The 13,478-nt window shown below is 48.1% G+C and overlaps 1 protein-coding gene across 1 annotated transcript; it reads left to right on the top strand.

Annotated features, from left to right (window-relative positions):
- The first annotated feature begins 89 nt into the window (after positions 1 to 89).
- DHRS1 (dehydrogenase/reductase 1) lies at positions 90 to 7,335 on the top strand. Its single transcript, XM_080926188.1, has 9 exons — positions 90 to 245; positions 567 to 737; positions 2,639 to 2,782; positions 2,942 to 3,021; positions 5,245 to 5,377; positions 5,689 to 5,835; positions 6,472 to 6,541; positions 6,796 to 6,876; positions 7,008 to 7,335. The coding sequence occupies exons 2-9, from the start codon at positions 588 to 590 to the stop codon at positions 7,142 to 7,144; spliced, it is 942 nt and encodes a 313-aa protein (XP_080782314.1). The 5' UTR covers positions 90 to 245; positions 567 to 587; the 3' UTR covers positions 7,145 to 7,335.
- The last annotated feature ends 6,143 nt before the right edge of the window (positions 7,336 to 13,478 follow it).

Raw genomic sequence — 13,478 nt, forward strand, 5'->3', positions numbered from 1 at the left:
AGTCTGCGACGGGACGGGACGGGCGGACGCGATGGGCGTGGCTACAGATCTCCCTCCCCCATTTGTGGGTTCCACCCCCGTGTCTGAACTTGGAACTTCGGGAGTAGCCTCAACTTCTTCTCGATCATCCTCACCCGCACCGGGACTTCCATCCAGGCGAGCACTCCGACGTGGCCAGAATCAAAGTTCAACTATAGATCTGGCGATCTGGGCAGAAAGAAACCCAGAGGCTGCGTCTGCTGCAGGTAAGGTTCTGTCCACTTACGATTCAGTGCTTCGCAGCTCTCCGTGGGACTGGACGGGTAGCAAGAACTCCAGAGAGCCCAGGACTGTATCGCCAGATTCCCCACCAAGTTAGCCCCACTCAGAGGTTCGTAAGAGTCTCCACCCAGCCCTGGGATTCCTAAAAGGACAAGCTGGCCTGAGATTTTGACTCAGTTATCCTTCTGTCAAATGTCTCTCCCCTCAAAACAGTCCAAGCTTAGCAGCCCCTTCTAGCCCTCACAGAGACCTGCCTCAGCACACAATCTACCTGATTCTCTCAAAGCGACTCTTTACTTCCACAGATAACCCCTTTGGTGTGAGTCATGGTAGCACCTATGAAGGGCCAAGTGTGTGTGGTAACCGGGGCCTCCAGGGGTATTGGCCGTGGCATTGCCTTACAGCTTTGCGAAGCGGGTGCCACGGTTTACATTACCGGCCGCCATCTGGACACCCTGAGAGCTACTGCCCAGGAGGTAAGTGATGAGTTAATCATTCTGATTGCTATATCCCCCTTCAACAAATCATTAATGTCTACTGAGTACCATAAATAAGTAATGTAGGATTGAGTTTTTCTACCAAGTGAGCTTAATGGGAAGAAAAATCTGAGAGTTTCAGGTCTTGCAAAGAAAAAATTTGTATTAGTGCCTTCCTCTAATTTAGGCAAGACTTGTTGAACTGTACTTGTTTACTTCCTTGTTGTTGTTTGGGGGTTTTTTGTTTGTTTTTTGATACAGTCTCTCTCTACATCTCTACATGGCCCTGACTGCCCTGGAACTCACTGTATAGACCCAGGTTGACCTCGAACTCACAGATCTGACTGCCTCTGCCTCCTGAGTTCTGGGATTAAAGGTGTGCACAACCACTTGTGGTGGTTTTTATTTTGTGTGCATTGATGTTTTACCTGTGTCGTTATCTGTGTGAGGGTTTCAGATCCCCTGAAATTATAGTTACAAACAGTTGTGTGGAGGTACTGGAAATTAAACCGGGGTCCGCTGGAAGAGCAGCCAGTGCTCTTAACCAATGAGCCATCTCTCCAGCCCTCTTGAAGTGATCTTGAACAAGTCTTGGAGAGGAATTAGGTAAGGAAGTTATGAAAAACATTTCCAGCTATTTAAGCAAAGGGCAATAGGGAAGAGACCAGAGAGGGAGTCGTTCTTAGAGGCCATCAGGAGGGGCTGGGGCACAGGTTAGTGGATTTGCAGGGTTTGATCCTGAGCACTAAAAACAAACAAAACTCACCCTGGCAAAGGGGTTGGGTTCTGCATACCTTTAATCCCAGCACTCAGGAGCCAGAACCTCTCTGTGATGTCAAGGTCAACATAGTGAGTTCCAAACCAGCCAGGGCTACAGAGTGAGACCCTGGGGGACTGGGGGGCAGCATGGCATGCATGCCCATATAACCCAGCACTGGAGAAGTTGAGCTGGAGGGTGGGGGCGCTGAAGGCCAGCTTGTGCTATAGTAAGACCCTATCAACGCTTTTAGGCTTTCATTGGCTTGGATCGTTGATCCTGTTAGAAGATTTTTTTAAAGAGTTATTTATTTTTTATGTATAAGTACACTGTAGCTGTCTTCAGACACACCAGAAGAGGGCATCAGATCTCATTACAGATGGTTGTGAGCCACCATGTGGTTGCTGGGATTTGAACTCAGGACCTCTGGAAGAGCAGTTGGTGCTCTTAACCACTTCTCCAGCCCAAGATTTTATTTTTAATGTGCATGTTTTCGATTGTTCACACTGACTAAATTGTGAAGAAGTGTCTTAAGGAAAAAAGACTTGATGTCAGGGTGAGCCGTAAGGGGGCATTGCTGCAGGTTAAGCAAAACAGGAGCAGGGCCCCAAACTCACCTCTGGAAAATAGGTACTCTTCTTCCTCTGAACCTGGTGAGTGGGTCACATTTTTCAGAGGCAAAGCAGAATAGGAAGTAGCAATAGTTTATGCCTAATAGCGCTGATTTTTTTTTTTTTTAAATTACCAAGCCAGAGCATTGGTTGAGTGAGGGAAAGATCTGGAGCTGAGTAAGAATTCCAGATGAGTGGTAAGAAAGTCGGAAAGGACAAAGAGGACAGTCACTTCTCTCTGAGAGTGGACGCCGTGCCTCTTCTAATGCTGGGGCTTGCAGAATAACTACTAAGTAAGGTCTTGCATATGGTAGTCCTCAGTAAATGCTGATGTTAAACCTCAGGTCCAGTCTACCTTGCCCTTCTGTGGGAGGTCCCACTATGGTGAAATTCCTAAAATGGACACCAGAGGGCGCCGTTACATGCCGTGTTCTAGCTGTGGGGCTGAACCCTGAGCTCCCGGTTCTTAAAGGCAACCGCAACCGAGTTAGGAAAACAATTGCTGTGAACTCATACTCACCGTTCCTTGCCAGGCACAGTCCCTCGGGGGCCGGTGTGTACCAGTGGTGTGTGACTCAAGCCAGGAGAGCGAGGTGAAAAGCCTGTTTGAGCAAGTAGATCGGGAACAGCAGGGACGGCTCGATGTTCTGGTCAATAACGCCTATGCTGGTGTCCAGGTAACCTTTTAACGTGATCCAACTCTTCGTTCTAAACCCACCCCCACCCTCACCCCACCCCCACCCTTGAGTCTTTATCTCCATTCATGGTCCCATTAACCAGCCCTTTATATCTTCATGCCAATTAATCACCCAATCAATCACCCTCATGTCTTCTAGGCAATCCTGACCACAGTCAACAAGTCATTCTGGGAAGTACCTGCCTCCATTTGGGATGATATGAACAATGTCGGACTCAGGTGTGTGCTTCACCGCCAGAGCCTGAGCTCCTCTTTTTTTCTCTTTTTTAAAGAATTATTCATTTTATGTATGTGTTGTGTATATGAGCACACTAGCTGTACTCAGACACACCAGGAGAGAACACTGGAGGCACCCCCCATTACAGATGGTTGTGAGCCACCATGTGGTTGCTGGGAGTTGAACTCAGGACCTCTGGAAGAGCAGGCAGTGCTCTTAACCACTGAGCCATCTCTCCAGCCCCTCTCTAGCTATACCTCCTGTGTAGCAGCCCCAGAGCCTGGGCCCTTTCCTAAAAGGCCTCTTTTTCCTTAGGTTTCCCGTCTTTTTCATCTCTCTTCTCCATTTGTCCCACTTAATTCTGGAGAAGTCCCATGCCTGTGGGTTTGCATCTAAGAATATCACTTTTTTTTCTTGTGCATGCATGCGTGTGTTCACCAGGTGTGGTGTGTTTGTGCTTGTATGTGGGGTGCATATGTGGTGTGTTTGTGTATGAGTGTGTGTGTGTGTGTGTGTGTGTTCTCTTTCTCTTCATCTTTCTCTCAGTTTCAGGACTTGAACTCAGCCTTCCCGGTTTGCCTTTACTTACTGAGCCATCTCGGACAGCCTGGGAAGGTCGATTTTTGCTCTGTCTCAGTTTGTCTTTTTGGTTTGGTTTAGTTTGGCTTTGAGACATGGTTTCTCCGTGTAGATGATCCTGGAACTCTCTGTAGACTAGGCTGACCTTCAACTCAGAGGTCCACCTGCAGGTGCCTCCCAAGTGCTAGGATTAAAGGTGTTTGCCACCTCCTATCTCAGGTTTTTCTAATAAGATGTCGCCCTGTTCTGGCCTCATTCTTTGCCCATCCAAGTACAAGTCCCAGAAGGAAGGATTCTCTCAGTGTTGCACATAGCCCATGGGCTATGTTTTTAAAATGGTTAGAAGGAGTGATCAAATGTAAAAGGATGGGCCAAGGGTCGTCACATGTATATATGGTCCTGTCAGTTCTGAGCTGTCACGACTGTCCTTACACTTCGTTCTCATTCACTCTCAGCCCCACTGACCTCACCACCCCTCACCCTCTCCAGCTAGTTCTCCCTCTTCCTGTTAGTCCTGTTACTTGTTTCTTGTTACCCTCTCTGTCTCGCTTTCCTTGGAGCACTTCCTCCCCTGTATACGAGTGTGTGCACATGTATGTGTGTGCACATGTATAGTTTTGAACCTAGGATCCACATGTGAGCGATAACACGGTATTTGCCTCTCTGAGCCCAGCTCACTTTGTTTAGTGGTTTCCAGTGTCAGATATGGTGGTGCACAGCTTTAACCCCAGGACTCAGGAGACAGAGAGTGGCAGTAAGCTTGAGCTCAGGCTGGTGCACTAGTATCAGGACACCCAGGGCTATGTAGACAGACCCCTGGTCCCAAAACTAGTAACCACAATGATAATTGTTTTTCAGTTCTATCAGTTTTCCTGCAAACACTGTGGTTTCATTTTTTCCCATTTAATTTATTTATTCACTTTACATCCCAGTTGATCCCCCTCACCCCTGTTTCGTTTTTCTTTACAGCTGTTTTTTCTCAGACCTTTTTTCTCTTTCTTATTTAAAGATTTATTTATTTATTATAAGTACACTGTAGCTGTCTTCAGACACACCAGAAGAGGGCATCAGATCTCATTACAGATGGTTGTGAGCCACCACGTGGTTGCTGGGAATTGAACTCAGGACCTCTGGAAGAGCAGCCAGTGCTCTAACCACTGGGCAACCTCTCCAGCCCATGAATTGTTTTCTTGATGAAAGCTGTATTTATTTGGCTATTTACATCCCTTCTTTTGAAAACGTTTTATTCAGCTTAACTGCTCATTTTGTTGCATGGTCTCGTCTCACCCAGGCTAGCCACAAACTCACTGTATAGCCAAGGATGTCTCTGGATTCCTGATTCTCCTGCCTTTATCTCCACAGTGCTGAGATTGTAGGTTTGTCCCATGAACCCAGCTGACCAGATACACAGCTTACACCCCTGAACATCTTATGTCTACAGTGCAAGAGCCCCTTCGTTCTATGACATGCATCCTCTCTCTTATCTACCGTGAATTGTACCCATTTTCCCTTGGAACGGCCTGCGCCTGATTCCCCAGGTCTTCGGCTATTGCTGTGCAGCCTCTGTGCTGACCACAGACACTGGGGACTTGGGAAGCAGCTGAACCAGCATTCACACAATCCATTCCTTCTCTGATCCCTTCCAGAGGCCACTACTTATGCTCTGTGTATGGGGCGCGACTGATGGTACCGGCTGGCAAAGGACTCATCGTGATTGTGTCCTCCCCTGGGGGCCTGCAGCATATGTTCAATGTCCCTTATGGTGTGGGCAAAGCCGCGGTAAGGACCAAAGCCCAGGAGTTGGGGAGGTATACAGCAGTGTTGGCGGTTGGTTCAGCCCACGGTTCTCAGAGCAGTAAGAATGGTGACCTTCACCGCTCTCTCTGTCCCATGCACTGATGGTTCCTTTGTGTGAACCTCCCTCCATCTACCAGCATAGGCATCGAATGTGGGAAGATGGTGGCAGAGACATCAGGGCTCTGGGGAAGGATGGGGGCCTGGGGTATCCTCTTGGACTCAGGGAGGGCAGAAGAGGAAGACGAGGAGAACAGGCGTTCAGGTTCTCATTTCTGCCTTCTCTCCCTCCACAGTGTGACAAAATGGCTGCTGACTGTGCCCACGAGCTTCGGCGTCATGGCGTCAGTTACGTATCTCTGTGGCCAGGGCTGGTGCAGACAGAACTGGTGAGGGAGTTTGTAGCCAAAGAGGAGCAGCCTGAAGATCCTCTGTTTAAGAAGGTGGGCAAGGGAAGGGGAGGCAAAATGGAGAGCAAAGGCGTCTCTCCAGTCTCGGGGCAGGTCTGTAACCCCAGCTCTCACAAGGCAGAGGCGGGATCTGTGTGACTTCAAGGCCAACCTGACTGTGTCTGGGCCAGCAGGGCTACATAGGGAGACTCCCAAAGGGAGAAAGAGTTGCTGTTCCCACGTACCAGGTGCTTCGTAGGGCAGACACAGGCTGAGCACGCAGAACTTCACTTCTTTTCATCCTGTACAGCAGTTAATAACTCCAGTTTATACTGAATCAGAAACCCAAGTTGAGAAACTTGAGCCAGGGCTGGAAGTGTAGCTCAGTGGTAGAGCATTTGCTTAGGTGTGCTGGTACAGGCTCAGTCCCTCACAATGAGAAATGACAGAAGGAGGGAAACGTGAAAGGCTGTCTGACACCAAAGCCCGAATAGTGACCTTGCCCTGATCTACCCTAGAAGGTCCAGACACTACTTGGGATGCTCTGATCCTTCCATTTATGTACATGGGAAAGGGAGCTCTAATGCTTTCTAGGACACGGCCATGCAAGTCCTGCAAGACAGGAGAAAACGGGAAGGCACAGGCAGTACTCGTGGAAATTAACCCTTAACTTCTCAACCCATTTTTCAGATGAAATCAGTTTTCCCATCGGCCGAAAGTACAGAAATGAGTGGCAAGTGTGTGGTGGCCTTGGCAACAGGTGATGGCACTGGGTGACAGAGTGCATCTTTGGAGCACTCACGGACAGTCCCTAATTTTGTTGTCTTTTCTGTCTGGAGGCTCGGGGTCAGGATTCCTTGTTTGAGGTCTGCTGTAAACTGCTGCAGGGTAGTGTGAACTCAGAGAACTCCTGCTCAGGGCTGCAGTGTATACCTCAGCCACACCCTGTACCAGCCAAACTTTGTCACTCTGCACCACTCCCAATGCCCACCATCGCTAATTGTGTGCCCACAGACCCCAATATCCTGAACTTGAGTGGGAAGGTGCTGCCATCCTGTGACCTTGCTCGGCGCTATGGCCTTAAGGATGTCGATGGTAAGTGCTTGCTCTGGGCCAGCTTTAACCAGCGACCGTGTTCCCTACTCCTTTCCCCCACATTTTCAGCCAGAGTTGGGGTATCTGAGGAGTAGGAAACAAGGGTCTACTTGCCCTTCTGTTATCCCCAGGCCGTCCTGTCCAGGACTATTTTTCCTTGGGCTATGCGCTCTCACACGTCTCCAGCCTGAGATGGCTGACCTCCTACTTGCCTGGCTTCCTCCGTGTACCCAAGTGGGCCATCTCCCTCTACACCAGCAAATTCTAACCTCCTGACCTGATGTCCCAGCCCTTCCAGAACCTCATCTCATTGAGACTCAGGTGGGTGGGGCTGTGTTGGTGGAACAAACCCAGTTTCCCACACACCTATATCCTCACCATGAAGAGAAGGTGCCTGCTGGGTATCTAGTGCATCTTGGGGGCTCTGGTAGGTTCTTTGTGCCTTGGTTTTTCCCTGTCCCTGCATCTTTTTTTTTTTTTTTTTTTTTTTTTTTTTTTTTTTTTTTAGTTTTAGTAGTAACATTTTTTTTTGGATATTCTCTATTCAAATGTTATCCTCTTTCCCCCTCACTCTCATCCCCCACTCTGTCCATATATCTTAATATTTTGCTTGAGTAATTATAAGTGCTTATAAATAAAAATTAATAAAGGCTTCATCTTTCCTTCAATTTGTGGTAAACGTTTGAGAAAAAGATTCAACGCTGTAAAAATGTGTAGGTTTGGGGCTGGAGAGATGGCTCAGAGGTTAAGAGCACTGTCTGCTCTTCTAGAGGTCCTGAGTTCAATTCCCAGCAACCATATGGTGGCTCACAACCATTTGTAATGGGATCTCATGCCTTCTTCTTGTGTGTCTAAAGACAGTGACAGTGTACTCACAGATATAAATAAATCTTTTAAGAAAACATATTTAAAAGAATATGTAAGTTCTCAGGCAGAGATCTTTCAGTGGATACAGCTCTCTCGGAGCAGGCTGAAGACCAGACTCCAATCCCAGAACCCTTGTAGAACTGGATTCAGCGGCAGCCTGTATGTAGGCCCGCGGAGCCTGTGTGCAGGAGGAGGTGTGAGTGGGGGAACCCCTGCAAGCTGTCCTGCCAGCCAGCCCCGTGCACAGTTATGGTGAACAGCTAAAGACCCTGCCGGAACAAGGTGGAGGTGACAGCCAGGATTGTCATGTGTCCACTCACATTCACATGCACATGTGAACACACATACCAGATAATCATATTAGCTAGCTAGAGTGGTGAATTCCCCTATAGCCTACACAGCGAGTTCCAGGACAGACAGAGCTACACAGCGAAACTCTGCCTCAAAAACTTAATTAAAATTAATTTAATTTAAAAATTGAAAGTAGGGCCAGGCATGATGTGTGGCACACACTTTGAATCGCAGGACTCAAGAGGCAGAGACAGATGAATCTCTGTAAGTTTGAGGCCAGCCTTTTCTATGTAGAGAGGTCCAGGCCAACCAGGGATACAAAGTGAGATCCTGTCTCAAAAAATAAAATGAGAATCAAATGTCTAGGTTCTAAAGGGCTCCAGTCCCTCCAGTCACCTTCCGAGCTGCCCCTGCTCTTCCTCATAAGACCCCTCTCTCCTGCTAGTGGACTAGCATCTCCCAGTCTCCAGTTCACTGTCTTTCCAACAATCCCTGCTGCCTCTGGGCTTCCGGCACAGGCAGCTCCATGGCGTGTTTAACTTCCTGGAACAGGGAGAGAAGATACTGTCTGCTTCCAATTAGACGGAAGGAGCTGGTGGTGGTGGCACCCTTGCCCTTCCTCCTGGGACGGGATCACCTGAAAAGTCATCTTCTGCAGAAATAAGTACATGGACCCTTTAGGGCTGCCTCCCAGAGCCAGGCATTTCTAGGAAGCCAAGGGCAGTTCTGCAAGAGTGACAGACTGTGGACATTTATCAGGCCCCAAAATGGAAACGCTTCCTCAGGAGGTGGGTAAACATTGCCAGCTGCAGGAAGATTGGCATGATCAGACTTGTAGTAGAGGAAGCTCCCAGGAGTGTGGGCAGAGGGAGAAGAGGTTGTAGTCATGGGAACCTGGCCTAGTGTCACTGTCACCAGCAGTATGTTGATACATAGGTGTGGGCTGAGGGAAGTGCAGGAAGTGGTGTCTACAGACCGGAGCTGAGCCAGAACAAGACTGCTGCTGTCCCATGCTGTGACCGTGGCCTGAAAAGCATAAAGGGGAAAATGTCCTACTCTGTCTCCAAAGTACCCCGTGCCCAGCCCAGAGGTAGCCATGGGAAGAACCCATTCTCTACAGACAGACATATTCAAAGTAGAAAGTTCAACTTGGTACCGATGGCATTTCGCAGTGTCCAAGTTCAGGTCTGGCTCTGTACCGCACCCCCACTCCACCTCTCCATTTCTTCTTGGTCTTCAGGTAAAGGCTTCTGTCATCAGAAACCCCCACCCTACCAGCAGGGGATAAGAGGGAAGGGCTTGAGAAAAGGGCAGGGGGAACTCTGACAGCCTACAGACCTCTACTGAGCCTGCTCTCCTCACCAGCCAGCTCCCAACATGGATATGACCTTCCCCTTCTAGTCAGATAAATTAGGGGTGCCAAAAATTAGGAATGCCTCAGCCAATAAGAGTATTTGCAGGGGCTGGAGAGATGGCTCAGTGGTTAAAGCACTCACTTTTCTTCCAGAGGTCCTGGGTTCAAGTCCCAGCAACCACATGGTGGCTCACAACCATCTGTAATGGGATCCAGTGCCCTCTGCTGGTGTGTCTGAAGACAGCTACAGGGTGCTCACATACATTAAATAAGTAAATAAATATTAAAATTTTTTAAAAAGAGTACTTAGAGGTTTTGCAGAGAACCTGGGTTCAGTTCCCAGCACCCGTATGGCATGGTGGTTCTACATAATGAGTATATAGTGATTTCCAGGACAGAAATGTGGAGAGACCCTGTCTTCGGGGCGGGGGGGGGGGGACAGGAGGGCTGGGAGAGAGACAACCATGCTGAGACCCAGAGTAGGGTTAGGATGCTAAGGAACAGGAGGAATCATACTAGTCTCCCCTCCCCTGTTCTAGCAGGGTCTACCTTCCTGGGGGGTTATGACATTCTTTTCCACCGCAGCTTTCTCTTGTAAGTTTGCTTCTGCCTGTGTTCCTGACTTCAAGGAGCCAACAGTATCAACATCCATCTCTGTCTGCCCTGAGTTCCCACCTGACATATCTAAGCTCCCCTCCAACCCCCCGATACATGGTGTGGGTGCTTCCATCTGAGGATCATGTCCAGAGCCTCATGCTGAGCTGCAAAGGAAGTTAGATTTGCCCAGGAATGAACAGGGACTAAGGATGGATCAACAGTAAACAACTGTTTACTGAAGTTGAACGTGATGGAGCACATATGTCCCCCGGGATTGGGGTGACGGAGGCCAGCTTAGGCTACTTAGTAAGTTCTAGATCATTTGTCGTTCTGAATACATAAGAAGACCCTGCCTCAAAATGAAGAGAAATGGAAAAGAGAGAGAAAAAAAAGATAAGAAGGAGGGAGAGGGACAGAGAGACAGAAAGAGGAGGAAGAGAAATTTCAACACAGGCAAGTATTAGGTAGTTTTGATTTTCATTTTTTAAATGTGGACTCTGGAACTGGAGAGATGACTCAGAGGTTAAGAGCACTGACTGCTCTTCCAGAGATCCTGAGTTCAATTCTCAGCAACCACATGGTGGCTCACAACCATCTGTAATGAGATCTGGTGCCTTCTTCTGGTGTGCAGGCACACATGCAGGGAGACTATTGTCTACACAATAAATAAATCTTTAAAAAAAATAATGTAGCCTCTATTCCAATTTTTATGTTTGGTATTAACCTTTGAATGTAACAACAGATTGTGGTTATATAAGTAAACATTACTGAAGAAGAACAATAAAGAAATGGCTAGATCAAGAGTCAGAAATTGTGGGTGATTACTGATAATGATTTGAACACAGTGCAAACAGAAAACATTTTAAGATTTATTTTATGTATGTAGCTGTCTTCAGACACACCAGAAGAGGGCATCAGATCTCCTGAGTCTGTTTCCCAGAAGGGCTCTCAGGTCCTTGAAACATGCTCCCGCTTGGAAGAGATCATCCTGTTGCTCTTTTTAGTAAATGGCCTAAGAATAGGTCAAGGGCTTTTATCAGGTCAGGCTGGAAAGCAAAGCAAACTTTCAAGCGACACAGGAAGGCTCTTCAAGGAGCTAGGGTCACGCTAAGACATGGCCCTCAGAGGCCATGCACTAAGCTACACTCTGGTCATAAGTGTCCTGTGCAGGGATCAGCTTTATCAACATGACACAAACTGAACTGAGGTATCACCTCTGTCTGACTGGCTACGGGCATGTCTGAGAGCCATCTTCCTGATTAATGTTAGGTGTGGGAGAACCCAGACCACTGTGGACGGTTCCATCCCGGGGCAGGTGGTGCTGGGTTTGTGTCATAAATGAGCTGAACAAGGCATGAAAACCAAGCTGTAAGCAGCCTCCTTCCACCATAATCTCTGCTTCAGCACTGCCTTGGCTTCCCTGGGAGTGACAGACTTCAGTGTAACAGTGACACTCAGATTAACCTTTTCCTCCTCAAGCTGCTTTTGGTCATGGTGTTTATCACAGCAGCAGAAAGCACACCAGGACAGACAGAGAGGCCTGTACGTCTCAGTGGGCTGCTGCTGCCTCCTACTCTCGCCTCACAGCACCTAGGGGACTCAGCCCGTGGATGGGAGATGAGCAGGTTTCTCTAGCCAGGGTTCGGCTCCAGGCTCTGCTTAGAGTTAAGCCAAGGAATCACAGGTCTGCCTGCCCTTAATTTGATAATGGGGAATCAGAAGAAGAGGCAAAGAGAAGAAATGAGGCAACTTCATGTAACCTCGGTCTGTAAGTACTATGCCCGGTGAGGAGGGCTTGATGTTCCTCTTGTTGGAGAGGTAGTTCCAGAGGAAACAAAAAAGCAGAAACAGACAATGCCTGAACCTCCCTCAAAGGGCCTGTGCCTGAGGAACATGGATAACTCAACTTTCCTGTCACTTTAGCATAAAGGGACAGCTGGAGTTTATTAGGAGCTGGCGGTGACTACCTAGATCTTGTCGGGTTTGGGATGGAAGCCAAGAAAACTCACTTCACATTCAGAAACTTAAAAATGAAAGCTTTATTTTCTGACTCAGGGAGTCAACCAGTTCAGGATCTGAGCCAAGTTCCCGGAGGGAAATTGTACAACATATTTAAGGGTTTGGAACACAAAGCAAGGGGTAGCTGGGAAGAGCTGCAGTGATATCTAATCGTGTTTTGACATTTTGGGCTAAGCAAGGCAGTGCCCATTGGAGTCTGGGCTGTATCCAGGGCGCCTGGCTTCAAGATTCTTAACTCATTCTCCTAGATATTAGGTCTGGAGCTCAGAGTGATGTAGGGTCAAAGGAGCAGGTCAGCTGCATATAGCTAATTAGGGAAGAGCAGGCTATTGGTTGTGTATTTTTTACAACGTATGCATCTTGGTTTAGATAACAGCAATTTCTATATCCCTTACCAGTTGATAGACAATTAAGAAAACATTTGGAGAAATGGAATAGATGTTCATTCCTAGGCCTGGGAACCTGAACTTTTTTGACCCTGCCCACAAGATGGAGCTGTCCCTGAGATGTCCAGACTAAGAAAACTGTTTACAACAGAAGCTGTGCAGCTACAGGGACATCCCCAGCTCTCTAGGGCATAAGACTGACTGTGCCCTATGATTAAATGAAGACTGGAAACGAAATAGTGGTACTTAGAAGATGTTTCTTCTGCCAAAAATCCCAGTCCATCTTTCGCCTGCCCTGTAAAGCAAGGCTTTGCAGTAAAGGAAACCACAGCTTAGAAGAGTTGAGCAGCTTGTGCAGGTTTGCAGCTCTTTGCAACAGAAGAGGCTGGATTCAACCAAATATATGTGATCCAGAATGCAAGCTCTTTCTGCTGCATCAGGCCTCTCTGATGCTTAGCTTCCTGTTTGGTTTTGACTTTGGAGAGCTTTGTGTGTGTGTGTGTGTGTGTGTGTTTTCTGCAGAGGGAATGTTGAGGTTAATAGACAATTGTACAAAATCAGTTTATTCCCTTCCAGGACCTTCCTAGCTAAATTCAGTCTTGGCCGTCCCTAGGTCCCGCCACACTTTCTTTCCTCCAAATCTCTACTTGAGCATGTCTCCAGTACCACTTACTTCCCAGGGCCCTCAGGCCCCCAGCCTAACTCCTAGGCCTATTTCTGCCTGCCATAATTCATTCTGCAAAGTCCATCTCAGCCTTCCAGAAGCTTCTGGGTTTCTGACCTTGCTTTTGCCCCCTTCTGGGAATTTTTTCCTGTGGCATCCACTTGGGTCTTGACTAGAATGAGAGACATGGATATCCTTATCTACTTCCTCGGTGAGACTGAGAAACCATACCCCAGCCAGTCTTGGGGCTCTCATTCCTACTTCCCCTGTTGCTACGTTCCCCCCAAGCAGACGTCTATATCCTGAAGCACGGAAATGAATAGTGCTAAGCCATCCAGAGTGTGGCTAACCTCAACCTCGCAAATCTGGGGAGAACCAATGAGAGCCCCCCCCTTGGGTGGGTTGGCAGCCTGTGGCAGGATCC

This window comes from Micromys minutus, assembly GCF_963924665.1.
Source record: "Micromys minutus genome assembly, chromosome: 12".
NCBI lineage: Eukaryota > Metazoa > Chordata > Mammalia > Rodentia > Muridae > Micromys > Micromys minutus.

What these genes read in the sequence shown, in the direction of transcription:
- DHRS1 (XM_080926188.1), top strand. Translation starts at nt 588, where the DNA reads ATGGTAGCACCTATGAAGGGCCAAGTGTGTGTGGTAACCGGGGCCTCC. An exon ending in ACGCCTATGCTGGTGTCCAG is followed by an intron (nt 2,783 to 2,941) that starts GTAACCTTTTAA and finishes CATGTCTTCTAG; the next exon opens with GCAATCCTGACCACAGTCAA. An exon ending in AAGATCCTCTGTTTAAGAAG is followed by an intron (nt 5,836 to 6,471) that starts GTGGGCAAGGGA and finishes CCCATTTTTCAG; the next exon opens with ATGAAATCAGTTTTCCCATC.